General features: G+C 38.3%; 2 protein-coding genes across 2 annotated transcripts in view; both read left to right on the plus strand.

Annotated features, from left to right (window-relative positions):
* Positions 1–9,664, plus strand: part of LOC103506021 — an 11,107-nt gene extending 1,443 nt beyond the window's left edge. The window contains exons 2-4 of the mRNA XM_008470399.1: positions 8,273–8,531; positions 8,810–8,843; positions 9,478–9,664. Of these exons, the coding sequence (XP_008468621.1) occupies positions 8,273–8,531; positions 8,810–8,843; positions 9,478–9,664 (480 nt within the window). The remainder of the gene's footprint in view (positions 1–8,272; positions 8,532–8,809; positions 8,844–9,477) is intronic.
* On the plus strand, positions 276–6,059 carry LOC108251986. The gene is made up of 3 exons (XM_017442680.1): positions 276–452; positions 1,138–1,313; positions 5,626–6,059. Exons 1-3 carry the CDS (start codon positions 286–288, stop codon positions 5,871–5,873), a joined length of 591 nt encoding a protein of 196 aa, XP_017298169.1. The 5' UTR covers positions 276–285; the 3' UTR covers positions 5,874–6,059.
* Positions 9,665–15,773: the final 6,109 nt, after the last annotated feature.

Here is a 15,773-nt window from a genome sequence, read left to right on the forward strand (position 1 = left end):
CTGCCAATGAAGAAGGTAATAAAATTAGCGGTAGTTATTTAGAAGCCACGACAGTGAAAAAGGAAGCTCCTTTTTGTGTTTAACCTAACCCTATAAAAACACTGGTCACTGCTCAAATTGTGAAAGCTCCTTTTTGCGATTAACCTAACCCTATAATAGCACTGATCACTGCTCATTTGTGACAACGATCCTTTTGTAGCAAATTCCCATGGACGTGACTTCTGAACAAGTACCAGAAGGGTGTATAATTCTTTGTTTGCGCTCCGCAGGAAGGGAATCCTGATCATGACCACGCGCTCGCCCGCGCAACGCGCCGAGCGCATAGAGCGCAAACTAGACTACAAGCGCAAACTGGCCGATCTGAAGCAGCGCCGACTCAAACATGAGAACCTGTTCCTGAAGATGCGCGGATTCGAGCAGTACACTCTGGCGCCGACGACAGCCCATGTGGGGTAAGTCGTTTGAGGGAGAAGATGGTGCAAATTGCAATACATAGTACATAGACTTTTCTTTAATACCTACCTCGGTGGTGTAGTGGTAGTGGTCAAGGCGCTCGCCTGACCACTCACTTCCGTTTTAATTTAGTCAACACCTGAGAGCAGCGGTAAGTCGTTTGAGGGAGAAGATGGTGCAAATTGCAATACATAGTACATAGACTTTTCTTTAATACCTACCTCGGTGGTGTAGTGGTCAAGGCGCTCGCCTGACCACTCACTTCCGTTTTAATTTAGTCAACACCTGAGAGCAGCAAGACGCGTTTCGTTCTTGTTGGAACTCATCAGTTAGACATAGCTCTCAGGTGCTGGCCAAGAATTTGGAAGTGTTATTTATAGGTACTTCAGAGATGGAAATTGTGGAGAAACGAGAACCTGCATTTTCTATGTAAGATTTCATTGAGTGTTGTTGTGAGCGCCACAGTACTATGGACTTCTCTTATAACGTTCCGTAAAAAATCTCTCATTTCAGCGTGCTGGCCAAGAATTTGGAAGTGTTATTTATACTTCAGAGATGGAAATTGTGGAGAAACGAGAACCTGCGTTTTCTATGTAAGATTTCATTTAGTGTTGAGTGTTGTTGTGAGCGCCACAGTACTATGGACTTCTCTTATAACGTTCTGTAAAAAATCTCTCGTTTCAGTCTGTTTGAAGAAGACTCGTTTGATCGCGAGTATTTCTATCTGAAGAGTGAACGAGCCTTCAACCGATGGCTACGATTCAACAAATATCGGTTTCCGCAACTCAACGAAAACAAGCGAAGAGACTACGAAATCCTGCTGCGATGCTGGGACACGGACATCAAGAAAATGAGAAAAGGTAAGCTCCTATCTCTAAGTCACCTCAGGGATGTAGAATGAAGGGAGCGTTCCGCCCGCCAAGTCACGAAAGTTTGACTACGAGCATACAGAGCTTTTAAAATTTTAAATCAAGCAAGGTCCTAAAATTTTGTTATACCATGTTATTTAACCCATAAAATATACGAGACCTTGTTTAGACTGCTGGGGTAAAGGGACTTTTCAGTCCTATTCGGGCAGTATAAACAAGGTATATTCTATTCGATCTCAGGGAGTCAGGTGTGTAGAATAGAATATATGAGTAGACGTACATATATTTTGTTCGCCCTACTGATAGAGGATCGTATAAGTAGTGATTTATTTAGACTGTCAGCTTAGATCAAGTGATATTCTAATTTTGTTTACAATTTGAATATAAATAACAAATTAAAAGTTAAAAAGACAATATACAGATAGATAACTTTCGCCCCGAAGTCTAAACAAGGTCTTGTGTTTTTATTGCAGAATTATTTAAAATGTGCTTTTGTGAGTCTTGCTAGCTTCTGTTTGAAGACAAGACGGGACGAAAGAAGGAGGCCACGATGACGTCGAAAGAGCTGTTTGACATTCAACTGGCGGCTTTCCACGGTGAGTTTTTTTTTTCTTCTTTTTTAAAAGTTTTAATTGGAATCCCCAGAAAGAGATCTGTCGGTCGAAGGACAAGAAGCCAAAAACTCAAGAAAGTTGACTTAGGAATCGAAACCCCGGCCTAGGGCTTACAAGGCAGATATAATACCAACCAAGCTAGGAAATTTTTTGACTTGACTTGGACTCGAACCACCAACCTCCAGATCCGAAGTCCACCACGCTAACCACTGCACCACTGAGGTTGGTTAACTGTCTAAATAAAGCACAATATTTTACTTCCTTTTTCAGCTGAGCAGAAGAAGAAACGCAAATTGTATCACCCAGAAGAGTATATCGATAGAGTCACATTTGATGCGGTCAACATCAAAGAAATCAAAGATGACACCAATGAAACTCTGAAGAATTACGACGAAAATAACAATCTCAGGTAATATTAATGGAATATAGCAGAATAGAACAGAATATACCTTGTTTATCCTGCTCAAAAGAGACTAATTTGATGCGGTCAACATCAAAGAAATCAAAGATGACACCAACGAAACTCTGAAGAATTACGATGAAAATAACAATCTCAGGTGTCCAGATAGCTTTTTCTGGTAGCCCTTTAGGTCCTACATCAACCCTCAAGCGTTGTACAGTCGTTCGCGGGACACCCTGTATATGGAATATGGCAGAATAGAATAGAATATACCTTGTTTATCCTGCTCAAATGAGACTAAAAGTCCCTTAGCCAGCCTAGTTAGCTTAGTTGGTAGTGCGTCTGCCTTGTAAGCAATTTGATGCGGTCAACATCAAAGAAATCAAAGATGACACCAACGAAACTCTGAAGAATTACGATGAAAATAACAATCTCAGGTAATATTTATGGAATATAATAGAATAGAATTTTTTTTTCTTTCTTTTTTAAAATTTAAGCAAGATTTTAATTTATAAAAACATACACCTATTTTGTACCAAATACATGGGACCTTGTTTAGACTGCGGGAGTAAAGGGACTTTTCAGTCTCATTCTGGCAGTATAAACAGGGTATATTCTTTTCTATTCAATATACCTTGTTTAGACTAAAAGTCCCTTTAGCCCAGCAGTCTAAACAAGGTCAGTGATCCTATCCTGTCTTCCTTCTCTCTTCGATTTCGGGACGATAAGACCATAGCAGTTACAGTTCCCTTTGTCAAACCTCTTAAAAAAAAGTCCCTTTACCCACCCAGTCTAAACAAGGTCAGTGACTGATTGATTAGGTCTGGTTGGAGACTTTAAAGAGGGAGGATTGGAGTCTGAAATTTTCGCTTCCTAAAGAAATAGCAAAGGTTTGACCACATAATAATGGAGCTCCTAGAGTTAGGTGGTAGAGAACGCCTCCGGCATTAACCTCGCCTAGTGGTTACCTTCCACTCGAGAGTCTTTTTTTTTTCCTTTGAGGTACTTTAACTTTGAAAAGCCAGGTCGTTCACGCCGATCTAATATTTTTATTTCTGATGTACTCGACCCCATTAATTTTTCACCTATCCGTCTCGTCTGTCAAAGGTGGCGGAAGGATTTCGACGATCTGTGGCCGTCGACAACCATCGTCAAATCCTTGCCTCTTATTTATCTGATGTACTCGACCCTATTGATTTTTCAACAACGACATTATCTGATGTGCTCTACCCCATTAACTTTTCACCTCGTTTTTCAAAGGTGGCGTAAAGAGTTCGACGATCTTTGGCCGTCGACGACCACCATCAAATCCGAAGTGCAGCACATCCTGGACGCCCAAGAGCGCGAAGAGGCGGAGGAACGGAAATTGGACTTGGGCTTTGGTGGTGATGAAGATGAAGGTGGTTTTGGTAGGTTTTGTTTGTTTTTTTGGGGGTTTGTGGGGGGTGTGTGTAAAGGGGGGTTTGGGTTGTTTTTTTTTTTTTTTTTTTTTTTTTTTTTTTTCAAAACAACATTTTTTTTATCAAGTTTCCCCATTTATTTTTTGATCGACAAAACTCTCAGAACATACATTTTTTTTATATAAATGGTATACCGTATACCCATCCGTATAAGCAGATCTTGTGCCACTTTAACTTTATTTTTCAATAAGACAGAACATAATGACATGAATGACAATAACAAAGACAGAGATGAGGGAGGGGAAAAAATGGAATTAAGACAAAATTTAGGGGGGGAAAAAAACAATTACTTTTTTTGTTTTTGTTAAGATCGGTGCAACGCTTGGCGGCATTTTGCCCGCTTTTTGGCTGTTTTCGGTGTAATTCAACAATATCTCGGGAACGGTATGAGCTACCGACTTAATATTTGGTATGAAGTCCATAAATGTGACAAGGATACAACACAAAACTGCAGTTGGCTGCATTTCGGCCGCTTTTTGGCGGCTTTCGACCACTTTTGGGCGGCTTTCAGCTGGTTTGACCACATAATAATGGAGCTCCTAGAGTTAGGTGGTAGAGAACGCCTCCGGCATTAACCTCGCCTAGTGGTTACCTTCCACTCAAGAGTCTATTTTTTTCCCCCTTTGAGGTGCTTCTTTGGAAAACCAGGTCGTTCACGCCGATCTATTATTTTTATTTCTGATGTACTCGACCCCATTAATTTTTCACCTATCCGTCTCGTCTGTCAAAGGTGGCGGAAGGAGTTCGACGATCTGTGGCCGTCGACAACCATCGTCAAATCCTTGCCTCTTATTTTTTCGTTCACGCCGATCTAATATTTTTATTTCTGATGTACTCGACCCCATTAATTTTTCACCTATCCGTCTCGTCTGTCAAAGGTGGCGGAAAGAGTTCGACGATCTGTGGCCGTCGACAACCATCGTCAAATCCTTGCCTCTTATTTATCTTGAATCGCTTGAGAAAATCATACAAGAGAGAATAAGAGAAAACAATAACGGTTTGAATCGCTGGAGAAAATCATACAAGAAAAGGTAAGACGATTGCATTTTCGATTCCCAGCGACCGTCGATAAAAAAAAAAATCAACTCGTATTTAGATAGAAAATATTTAGATATTCTAAGTCACCTCAGGGATGTAGAATGAAGGGAGCGTTCCGCCCGCCAAGTCACGAAAGTTTGACTACGAGCATACAGAGCTTTTAAATCAAGCAAGGTCCTAAAATTTTGTTATACCATGTTATTTAACCCATAAAATATACCTACGAGACCTTGTTTAGACTGCTGGGTTAAAGGGACTTTTCAGTCCTATTCGGGTAGTATAAACAAGGTATATTCTATTCGATCTCAGGGAGTCAGGTGTGTAGAATAGAACCTGTCGCGTATAATATCTCTAGTAGCGCGGTCAAACTTTTTTGACTTGGCGGGGCGGAGCGCTACCGCGCTCCTTAATATACGAGTAGACGTATATTTTGTTCGCCCTACTGATAGAGGATCGTATAAGTAGTGCTTTATTTAGACTGTCAGCTAAGATCAAGTGATATTCTAATTTTTTTTACAATTTGAATATAAATAACAAATTAAAAGTTAAAAAGACAATATACAGATAAATAATTTTTGCCCCGAAGTCTAAACAAGGTCTTGTGTTTTTATTACAGAACAAATCTACAATTTTATTTATATAGATTATTTAAAATGTGCTTTTGTGAGTCTTGCTAGCTTCTGTTTATTCCGAAATCCAAACTGATCTCGAGTTATGATCAATTTCCCGTGGCGAAGCACAGGCAAATTGCAAGGGAAATGCATCATAACATTGTCTCCCCCCCATTTCAGGCATCCCTATCGTCACCCTGTACCCGCCCCCGTCCACGTTCCCACCCAGTATAGAAGCCACCACTCTAGGCCCGGACGACTATGCCATGCTGGGTCAATCGCCCGGGCCTCCTACCACACGACGTGTGTACCGGGACTCCCTAGAGGAGGCCTTCTATCGGCGGTACGATGAACTGAAACACAACCGGACGTTCGAATCACTGGAGAAAATCATACAAGAAAAGGTAAAAGAAAACAAATCTGTTTGAATCGCTTGAGAAAATCATACAAGAGAGGATAAGAGAAAACAATAACGGTTTGAATCGCTGGAGAAAATCATACAAGAAAAGGTAAAAGAAAACAAATCTGTTTGAATCGCTTGAGAAAATCATACAAGAGAGGATAAGAGAAAACAATAACGGTTTGAATCGCTGGAGAAAATCATACAAGAGAAGGTAAGACGATTGCATTTTCGATTCCCAGCGACCGTCGATAAAAAAAAAATCAACTCGTATTTAGATAGAAAATATTTAGATATGATGAACTGAAACACAACCGGACGTTCGAATCGCTGGAGAAAATCATACAAGAAAAGGTAAAAGAAAACAAATCTGTTTGAATCGCTTGAGAAAATCATACAAGAGAAGATGAGAGAAAAACCCGTTTGTATGATTAAAAACTCCCTTTTAGATGATTAAACATTCTCCCATTAGTGAAATCTCTCATTAAGTCATTGGTGAAATCCACGACTATTTTTATTAAACTTCATTCTTATCCTTCAATACAAATGGCCCTGACAATAAACGACAGAAAAACAAGCAAAGGACAAAGACAAAACATCTCTCTCTCTCTCTTTTTTTTCTTTCTGAAACACTGTTTTAACTTGATGAATGTGTATGTAAGAGAGAGAGAGAGAGAGAGAGAGAGAGAGAGAGAGAAGACATAGATTGTGATAAAGAGGAAGAGAGAGAGAGTGAGAGAGAGAAGAGAGAGAAGACATAGATTGTGATAAAGAGGAAGAGAGAGAGAGAAGAGAGAATATATAGATTGTGATAAAGAGGAGAGAGAGAGAGAGAGAGAGAGAGAGAGAGAGAGAGTGAGAGAGTATTACTAGATAAGATTAATTTCCATTTGCAACTAGAATAAAATGAGAGGAAGAGAGAGAAAGAGAGAGAGAGAGAATTTCTAGAAAACCTGATGAAAAGTTAAGACTTGAACTGAAACTATTAAATTTACTTTTAGAAAGCAAGAGAGGGAAAGAGAGAGCGAGGAAGAAAGACAGACAGAGAGAGAAGAAAGACGGAGTGAGAGAGAGGGAAAGAAAGAGAGAGAGAAGTCAAGAGAGGGAAAGGGAGAGAGAGAGAGAAAGATTGAAGACTGACTAAAAAGGGTGAAAGATTAAACGGAAGAGAGAGAGAGAGGGAGAGAGAAAGAGAGGGAGAGGGAGGGAAAGAAATAAGATAAGACAAAACTTGGGTAAAGTACTTTTCACAAAGTACCTACTTGATTGATGCTTTGTTAACAGTAACATTATGTACTTGTTTGTTAACAGTAGGAAATGTCTGGTTTTTTCCCCGGCCCCACTCAGGTTTGTGAGCTCAATGCAACCAGACTTCTTCTTCTTACCTAGTTTTCTTTTTCCTCTCCTTTCTCTTTTGCTTTCATCTCCACTGTCTACTGTGTCTTCTCCTGTTTTAAACTTTCCTCTCTTCTTAAACTTCTTATTTCTTTCTTCTTTTTCTTATTCTTCTTCTTCCTGTTATTTTTCTTCTTTTACCTCTTCCTCCTCCTCCGATTTTCCTTACTTTCCTTCCTGTTTCTTTCTTGTCTTCTTTTATCTTCTTCTTTTGCGTCCTTCTTCTTGTTACTTTATTTTACCTCTTCCACCCCCTCCTTTTTTTACCTTCCTTCTTGTTTCTTTCTTGTTTTAAGTTTTGCACAAAGCGGAAGCCCTGTCGATGGTAACTTCTTCTTGTTACTTTATTTTACCTCTTCCTCCCCCTCCTTTTTACCTTCCTTCTTGTTTCTTTCTTGTTTTAAGTTTTGCACAAAGCGGAAGCCCTGTCGATGGAAAATCTTCAGAGGGAAAACGAAACATCTGTCCGAAGCCATTACGGACTTAATATACAGGGTGTCCCTTGTTTTGCTAGCACATAATTTCGCTCAATTTCCCTCATAATTTCCCTCCACAATCGTGCGATTTGACACCTTTGGGTGATTTTCTTTCGGGATATGTGTAAAATAATTAGTTTATGGTGATAAAAATAAACTTTTGAGCACCTGGAAGACATCATTTACCGTTTTTGCAGACATACGGCTTCAGATTATGGAAAAAGTGGTCAAAAATTGGATTTTCTAGACTGAGTTTCATTCGATCTAGCCGCGGCGCCCATTTATCCGAAATTTTATTCAGAGTTCAAACACTAAATGGCAAATAGTTACCTTTCAAATAAAGAAAAGATCACGACCATACCTCAAATAGCATGTCTTTTATAGCATTTTGAAAAGCAAACCTTAAAAAAAACCACCCTATAGACTAGACCATAGAAGGAATATTCCTACCAAATTTCAGCTTTCTAGGTGTTGTGGTTCAGGAGATAGAGCGATCAGTGTGTGAACTATGAACTGTGAATGGATCTTGTTATAATATAAGATTTCTGTCCCCAAGAACCCTCAACTCAAGGAGATCAACGACCTCTTGGACGGATACTTGGCGCGGGCCTCCGGAACTCCCAACATTGTCATCGCCACCACAAGCACACGACCCACCAGGAAACCCCACCGGATTGTTGAGATAACGCGTCGCACAACGTTAAGAACAACGGTGGAGACAACGTTGAGTGAGACAACGCTGGAGTCAACGCTGGACCATCATATGGACGATTTTCGCAAACAGATGGGCGCGTTATACAGCGTCAGAACAACCGGTAATAGAATAGGCTAAAATAGAATAGAATAGAATAGAATATACCTTGTTTATCCTGCTCGAATGAGAATAAAAAGTCCCTTTACCCCAGCAGTCTAAACAAGGTCTCATGTATTTTATAGGTTTAATATTTAAGAAGAAAGTTTATAGGTTTACCTAAGAACATACCTGAAACAGGTTTACGTACATAATTATAAGTATTGCTTTTTTTATACTGTCAGCTTAAAACAAGTTGTTCCATTATACCAACTCTTTTTAAATCTCTTTTTTTTATTTCAGGACGTGCCACCCCAGACAAACGAACCACACTTCCGTAAGTGACTCTTGGTAAAAGCACAATGGGCTAAACTAGAGCTTCTCAAAAGATTCTTTTTGTGTTTAACCTAACCCTATAAAAACACTGGTCACTGCTCAAATTGTGAAAGCTCCTTTTTGCGATTAACCTAACCCTATAATAGCTCATAATTTCCCTCCACAATCGTGCGATTTGACACCTTTGGATGATTTTCTTTCGGGATATGTGTAAAATATTTAGTTTATGGTGATGAAAAACAAATTTTGGAGCACCTGGAAGACATCATTCACCGTTTTTGCAGATATACGGCTTCAGATTATGGAATAGAATAAGTGGTCAAAAATTGGATTTTCTAGACTGAGTTTCAGCCACAAACGAACCACACTTCCGTAAGTGACTCTTGGTAAAAGCACAATAGGCTAAACTAGAGCTTCTCAAAAGATTCTTTTTGTGTTTAGGGTTAGCCCTATAAAAACACTGGTCACTGCTCAAATTGTGAAAGCTCCTTTTTGCGATTAACCTAACCCTATAATAACACTGGTCACTGCTCATTTGTGACAACGATCCTTTTGTAGCAAATTCCCATGGACGTGACTTCTGAACAAGTAACAAGTACCAGATGGGTGTATAATTCTTTGTTTGCGCTCCACAGGAAGGGAATCCTGATCATGACCACGCGCTCGCCCGCGCAACGCGCCGAGCGCATAGAGCGCAAACTAGACTACAAGCGCAAACTGGCCGATCTGAAGCAGCGCCGACTCAAACATGAGAACCTGTTCCTGAAGATGCGCGGATTCGAGCAGTACACTCTGGCGCCGACGACAGCCCATGTGGGGTAAGTCGTTTGAATCGCTGGAGAAAATCATACAAGAGAAGGTAAAAGAAATTAACTCGCGCATCGCTCGATCAATTTGACTAGAAGTTTTTTTTTTTTAGGTATGATAGAGGGAACTGTAACTGCTAAGATCTTATCGTTCCGAAAGCGAATAGAGGAGGACAGGATAGGAGAAAGCCAGCCGTTCCAAGAACGAACATAATGTGTTCAGGATAAAATCCGCCCCGGGCGGAAAGTTAAATCGATTACAAAAATAATAATAGGTACATATAAATAAAAGAAAGTACCTCTAGATAAAAATCAATCTGGAGAAAAAAACAGTACCTAACGAAAAAGAAATAAATCAAAAGACTGGATTCAACCAACCATCATAAATATAAAAAGCGAACAGATTGACACAATGGAAATAGATGGACGAAAAGACACAATAAGAGTGATATGAAATGAAAAACAAAAGAACGAAAGAAACAATTTGATAGACTAACGCTAACAAAAGAAGACGCAAAAAAGATATAAAAAAGAAGGAAAATGGAAGAAGCATTGAAAAAAAAAAGAAGGAGAAGAGCTGAATAAGAAGAAGAAGATAAAGGAGAAGAAGAAGAAGAAGAAGATGACAGACTAATATTAAATAAAAAGTAACGGTTTGAATCACTGGAGAAAATCATACAAGAAAAGGTAAAAGAAAACAAATCTGTTTGAATCGCTTGAGAAAATCATACAAGAGAGGATAAGAGAAAACAATAACGGTTTGAATCGCTGGAGAAAATCATACAAGAAAAGGTAAAAGAAAACAAATCTGTTTGAATCGCTTGAGAAAATCATACAAGAGAGGATAAGAGAAAACAATAACGGTTTGAATCGCTGGAGAAAATCATACAAGAAAAGGTAAAAGAAAACAAATCTGTTTGAATCGCTTGAGAAAATCATACAAGAGAGGATAAGAGAAAACAATAACGGTTTGAATCGCTGGAGAAAATCATACAAGAAAAGGTAAAAGAAAACAAATCTGTTTGAATCGCTTGAGAAAATCATACAAGAGAGGATAAGAGAAAACAATAACGGTTTGAATCGCTGGAGAAAATCATACAAGAAAAGGTAAAAGAAAACAAATCTGTTTGAATCGCTTGAGAAAATCATACAAGAGAGGATAAGAGAAAACAATAACGGTTTGAATCGCTGGAGAAAATCATACAAGAAAAGGTAAAAGAAAACAAATCTGTTTGAATCGCTTGAGAAAATCATACAAGAGAGGATAAGAGAAAACAATAACGGTTTGAATCGCTGGAGAAAATCATACAAGAAAAGGTAAAAGAAAACAAATCTGTTTGAATCGCTTGAGAAAATCATACAAGAGAGGATAAGAGAAAACAATAACGGTTTGAATCGCTGGAGAAAATCATACAAGAAAAGGTAAAAGAAAACAAATCTGTTTGAATCGCTTGAGAAAATCATACAAGAGAGGATAAGAGAAAACAATAACGGTTTGAATCGCTGGAGAAAATCATACAAGAAAAGGTAAAAGAAAACAAATCTGTTTGAATCGCTTGAGAAAATCATACAAGAGAAGATAAGAGAAAACAATAACGGTTTGAATCGCTGGAGAAAATCATACAAGAGAAGGTAAGACGATTGCATTTTCGATAAAAACGATTCGATTCCCAGCGACCGTCGATAAAAAAAAACAACTCGTATTTAGATATGATGAACTGAAACACAACCGGACGTTTGAATCGCTGGAGAAAATCATACAAGAGAAGGTAAAAGAAATTAACTCGCGCATCGCTCGATCAATTTGACTAGAAGTTTTTTTTTTGAGGTATGATAGAGGGAACTGTAACTGCTAAGATCTTATCGTCCCGAAAGCGAAGAGAGGAAGACAGGATAGGAGAAAGCCAGCCGTTCCGAGAACGAACCTAATGTGTTGAGGATAAAATCCGCCCCGGGCGGAAAGTTAAATCGATCACAAAAATAATAATAGGTACATATAAATAAAAGAAAGTACCTCTAGATAAAAATCAATCAGTAACGAGAAAGAAATAAATCAAAAGACTGGATTCAACCAACCATAAATATAAAAAGCGAACAGATTGACACAATGGAAATAGATGGACGAAAAGACACAATAAGAGTGATATGAAATGAAAAACAAAAGAACGAAAGAAAAAATTTGATAGACTAACGCTAACAAAAAGACGCAAAAAAAGATATAAAAAAAGAAGGAAAATGGAAGAATCATTGAAAAAAAAAGGAGAAGAGCTGAATAAGAAGAAGAAGATAAAGGAGAAGGAGAAGGAGAAGGAGAAGAAGGAGAAGAAGAAGAAGAAGAAGAAGACAGACTAATATTAAATAAAAAGTGAAAAAAGCGTCGAAATAATATTAATTAATAATAATAACAAAAATCAAGAATAGAATCGAGAAACGTCAAATGAAGGAGCACTAAGGCGATGATGTTGGAAATGAATTTGATGCTTGCTGAAATGGGATTGTTATTATTGGAAATGTTGAAATGTGATGGATTTTAAATAGGGATCATTTTATAATGACAGCTCCCATTGTTTTCATACGATATAAATAGAACGAAAATGAAGAAGAAGAAGAAAAAGAAGAAGAAGAAGAAGAAGAGGGAGAGAAAAAGAGCTTCTTCTTTAGAAGAAGACAAGGGAGAGGAAAATTAATAAAGAAGAATAGAAGGAAAAGAGTCAAAAACCAGTTTTTTGGCTTTATTGTTCTCTGGACAAAATTTGCACCACCATTTTCGTTTTCCTGGTAAAAAGACCTTTAATTTGATATATACATAGGTCGACTAGGTTTGGATAAGTCCTTCTATGGAATCTATGGGGACAGAGTACACAGACGACACCGAAGCGAATACAATAGTCCGTCCCTTATACCTTTTTATTACTATTGTAATAATAAAGGAAGGACGGACTAAAAAGGTACATTTGCACATATGTACCTATCTGTTGACACAAGGGTAGATAATGAGTCCCATCTCAAATTTCCCTTACGAGAATTTTGGCATCTCCACCAATAATCAAAAATGGATTCAAGATATGTTGCACGTTGCATAATCAAAATAGATACCAGGCTATACAAATTATTCTTTCTGGAACTTTAGCATCTCCACTATTCTCCACAAAATAATATCAACAAAATTACCTACATAGGTACATATAGGTACCTACCTCCATTGATCATTATTATTAGTTTTGTACTTTTGGTGTAGTTAATTGTGATTTGATGTAGAACGGTGTAGTTCACAGTGATTTTTCGTGTTATTTCATACAAGTTTAAAGAGAGAGAGAGAGAGAGAGGAAGAGAAGGGGAGAGAGAGAGAAAGGGAGAGAGAGGAAGGGAGAGAGAGAGAGGAAGGGAGAGAGCTAGAGCAATATCTTTGGATTTAATTTATTACACACTATTTTGTCCTGTTGGGATATTTCTGGAAGACAATTAATCTTATCAAAGATTGTCAGGGCCGAATTTAAAGGATTTTTATTTATCTTTTAAAGGATTTTTATTTTGTATTATTATTATTGTTAAAAAATAATTGGAGTAAAAAGTACCGTAAAAAGTTAGAGAGCAACTAACTGCCAAAGAAAATTTGCGAAACAAAATTTGGTTGGACTGTGACAGCGAAAAATTTAGTAAAGAAAAAGAGTTTTGTTTTTTTGTTTTTTTTTTTTTTTTTTTTTTTTTTTTTTTTTTTTTTTTTTTTTAAGAGGTTTGACAGAGGGAACTGTAACTCTAGGGTCTTATCGTCCCGAAATCGGAGAGAGAAGGAAGACAGGATAGGAGAAAGCCAGCCGTTCCGAGAACGAACATTATCCCATCAGGATAAAATCCGCCCCGGGCGGGAATCGAACCCGCGGCCTAGCGCTTACAAGGCAGACGTACTACCAACTAAGCTAACTAGGCTGGCATTATTATTTTTTATTTAAAGGTTTGATAGAGGGAATTGTAACTCCCAAGGTCTTATCGTCCCGAAACCAAAACGAGAAGAAGGACAGGATAGGAGAAAACCAGCTGTTCCGAGAACGAACCTTACCTGTTTAGGATAAAATACGCCCCGGCGGGAATCGAACCCTCGACCCAGCGCTTCTTAACATAACAATACCTATAGTGGATTTCACCAATGACTTAATGAGAGATTTAACTAATGGGAGAATTTTTAATCATCCAAGAAGGATATTTTACTAATCCAAAAGGTAGTTTTTAATGATCAAAAAAGGAGTTTTTCCCCAACCCTCCCTCCCTATCTGATGACAAACCAGATTCCCTCATGTCCTACCTGAGATCCCTCAACATCATCGATAAAATATATAAGACGAGGACCGGCGCGAACGACATGTTGTAACACATGGTTAAAGCGCCTAAAGCGGGGAAAAAAGGAGTTTTTAGTGATCCAAAGAAGGAGATTTTAAAAACCCCCGTTTGGATGATTAAAAACTCCCTTTTAGATGATTAAACATTCTCCCATTAGTGAAATCTCTCATTAAGTCATTGGTGAAATCCACCGCTAATCTTATTAAACTTCATTCTTATCCTTCAATACAAATGGCCCTGACAATAAACAACAGAGAAACAAGCAAAGGACAAAGACAAAACATCTCTCTCTCTCTCTCTCTCTCTTTTTCTTTCTAAAACACTGTTTTAACTTGATGAATGTGTATGTAAGAGAGAGAGAGAAGACATAGATTGTGATAAAGAGGAAGAGAGAGAGAAGAGAGAGGGAGAGTGAGTGAGAGAGAGAGAGAAGAAAGAAGACATAGATTGTGATAAAGAGGAAGAGAGAGAGTATTACTAGATAAGATTAATTTCCATTTGAAACTAGAATAAAATGAGAGGAAGAGAGAGAAAGAGAGAGAGAGAATTTCTAGAAAACCTGATGAAAGATTGAAGACTGACTAAAAAGGGTGAAAGCTTAAACGGAAGAGAGAGAGAGGAAAAGAGAGAGAGGGGGAGAGAGAGAGAAAGAGGGAGAGGGAGAGAGAGGGAGGGAGAGAGAGAGGGAGGGAGAGGGAGAGGGAGCGAAAGAAATAAGATAAGACAAAACTTGGCAACGTAGAAATAAGATAAGACAAAACTTGGGTAAAGTACTTTTCACAAAGTACTTGATTGATGCTTTGTTAACAGTAACATTCTCTACTTGTTTGTTAACAGTAGGAAATGCCTGGTTTTTTCCCCGGCCCCACTCAGGTTTGTGAGCTCAATGCAACCAGACTTCTTCTTCTTTTTCTTCTTCTTCTCCTCTCCTTCTTCTTCTCCTCTTCTTCTTCTCCTCTTCTTCTTCTCCTCTTCTTCTTCTCCTCTTCTTCGTCTTCTTCTTAGTTTTCTTTTTCCTCTCCTTTCGCTTTTGCTTTCATCTCCACTGTCTACTGTGTCTTCTCCTGTTTTAAACTTTACTCTCTTCTTAAACTTCTTATTTCTTTCTTCTTTTTCTTATTCTTCTTCCTGTTATTTTTCTCCTTTTACCTCTTCCTCCTTCTCCGATTTTCGTTACCTTCCTTCCTGTTTCTTTCTTGTTTTTATCTTCTTCTTTTGCTTCCTTCTTCTTGTTACTTTATTTTACCTCTTCCTCCCCCTCCTTTTTACCTTCCTTCTTGTTTCTTTCTTGTTTTAAGTTTTGCACAAAGCAGAAGCCCTGTCGATGGAAACTCTTCAGAGGGAAAACGAAACATCTGTCCGAAGCCATTACGGACTTGATATACAGGGTGTCCCTTGTTTTGTTAGCACATAATTTCGCTCAATTTCCCTCATAATTTCCCTCCACAATCGTGCGATTTGACACCTTTGGATGATTTTCTTTCGGGATATGTGTAAAATATTTAGTTTATGGTGATAAAAATGAACTTTTGAGCACCTGGAAGACATCATTCACCGTTTTTGCAGACATACGGCTTCAGATTATGGAAAAAGTGGTCGAAAATTGGATTTTCTAGACTGAGTTTCATTCGATCTAGCCGCGGCGCCCATTTACCCGAAATTTTATTCAGAGTTCAAACACTAAATGGCAAATAGTTACCTTTCAAATGAAGAAAAAAATCACGACCACACCTCAAATAGCATGTCTTTTATAGCATTTTGAAAAGCAAACTTTAAAAAAACCCCTATAG

Source organism: Diaphorina citri, unplaced genomic scaffold (genome assembly GCF_000475195.1).
Source record: "Diaphorina citri unplaced genomic scaffold, Diaci psyllid genome assembly version 1.1 scaffold209, whole genome shotgun sequence".
NCBI classification, from domain to species: Eukaryota; Metazoa; Arthropoda; class Insecta; order Hemiptera; family Psyllidae; genus Diaphorina; species Diaphorina citri.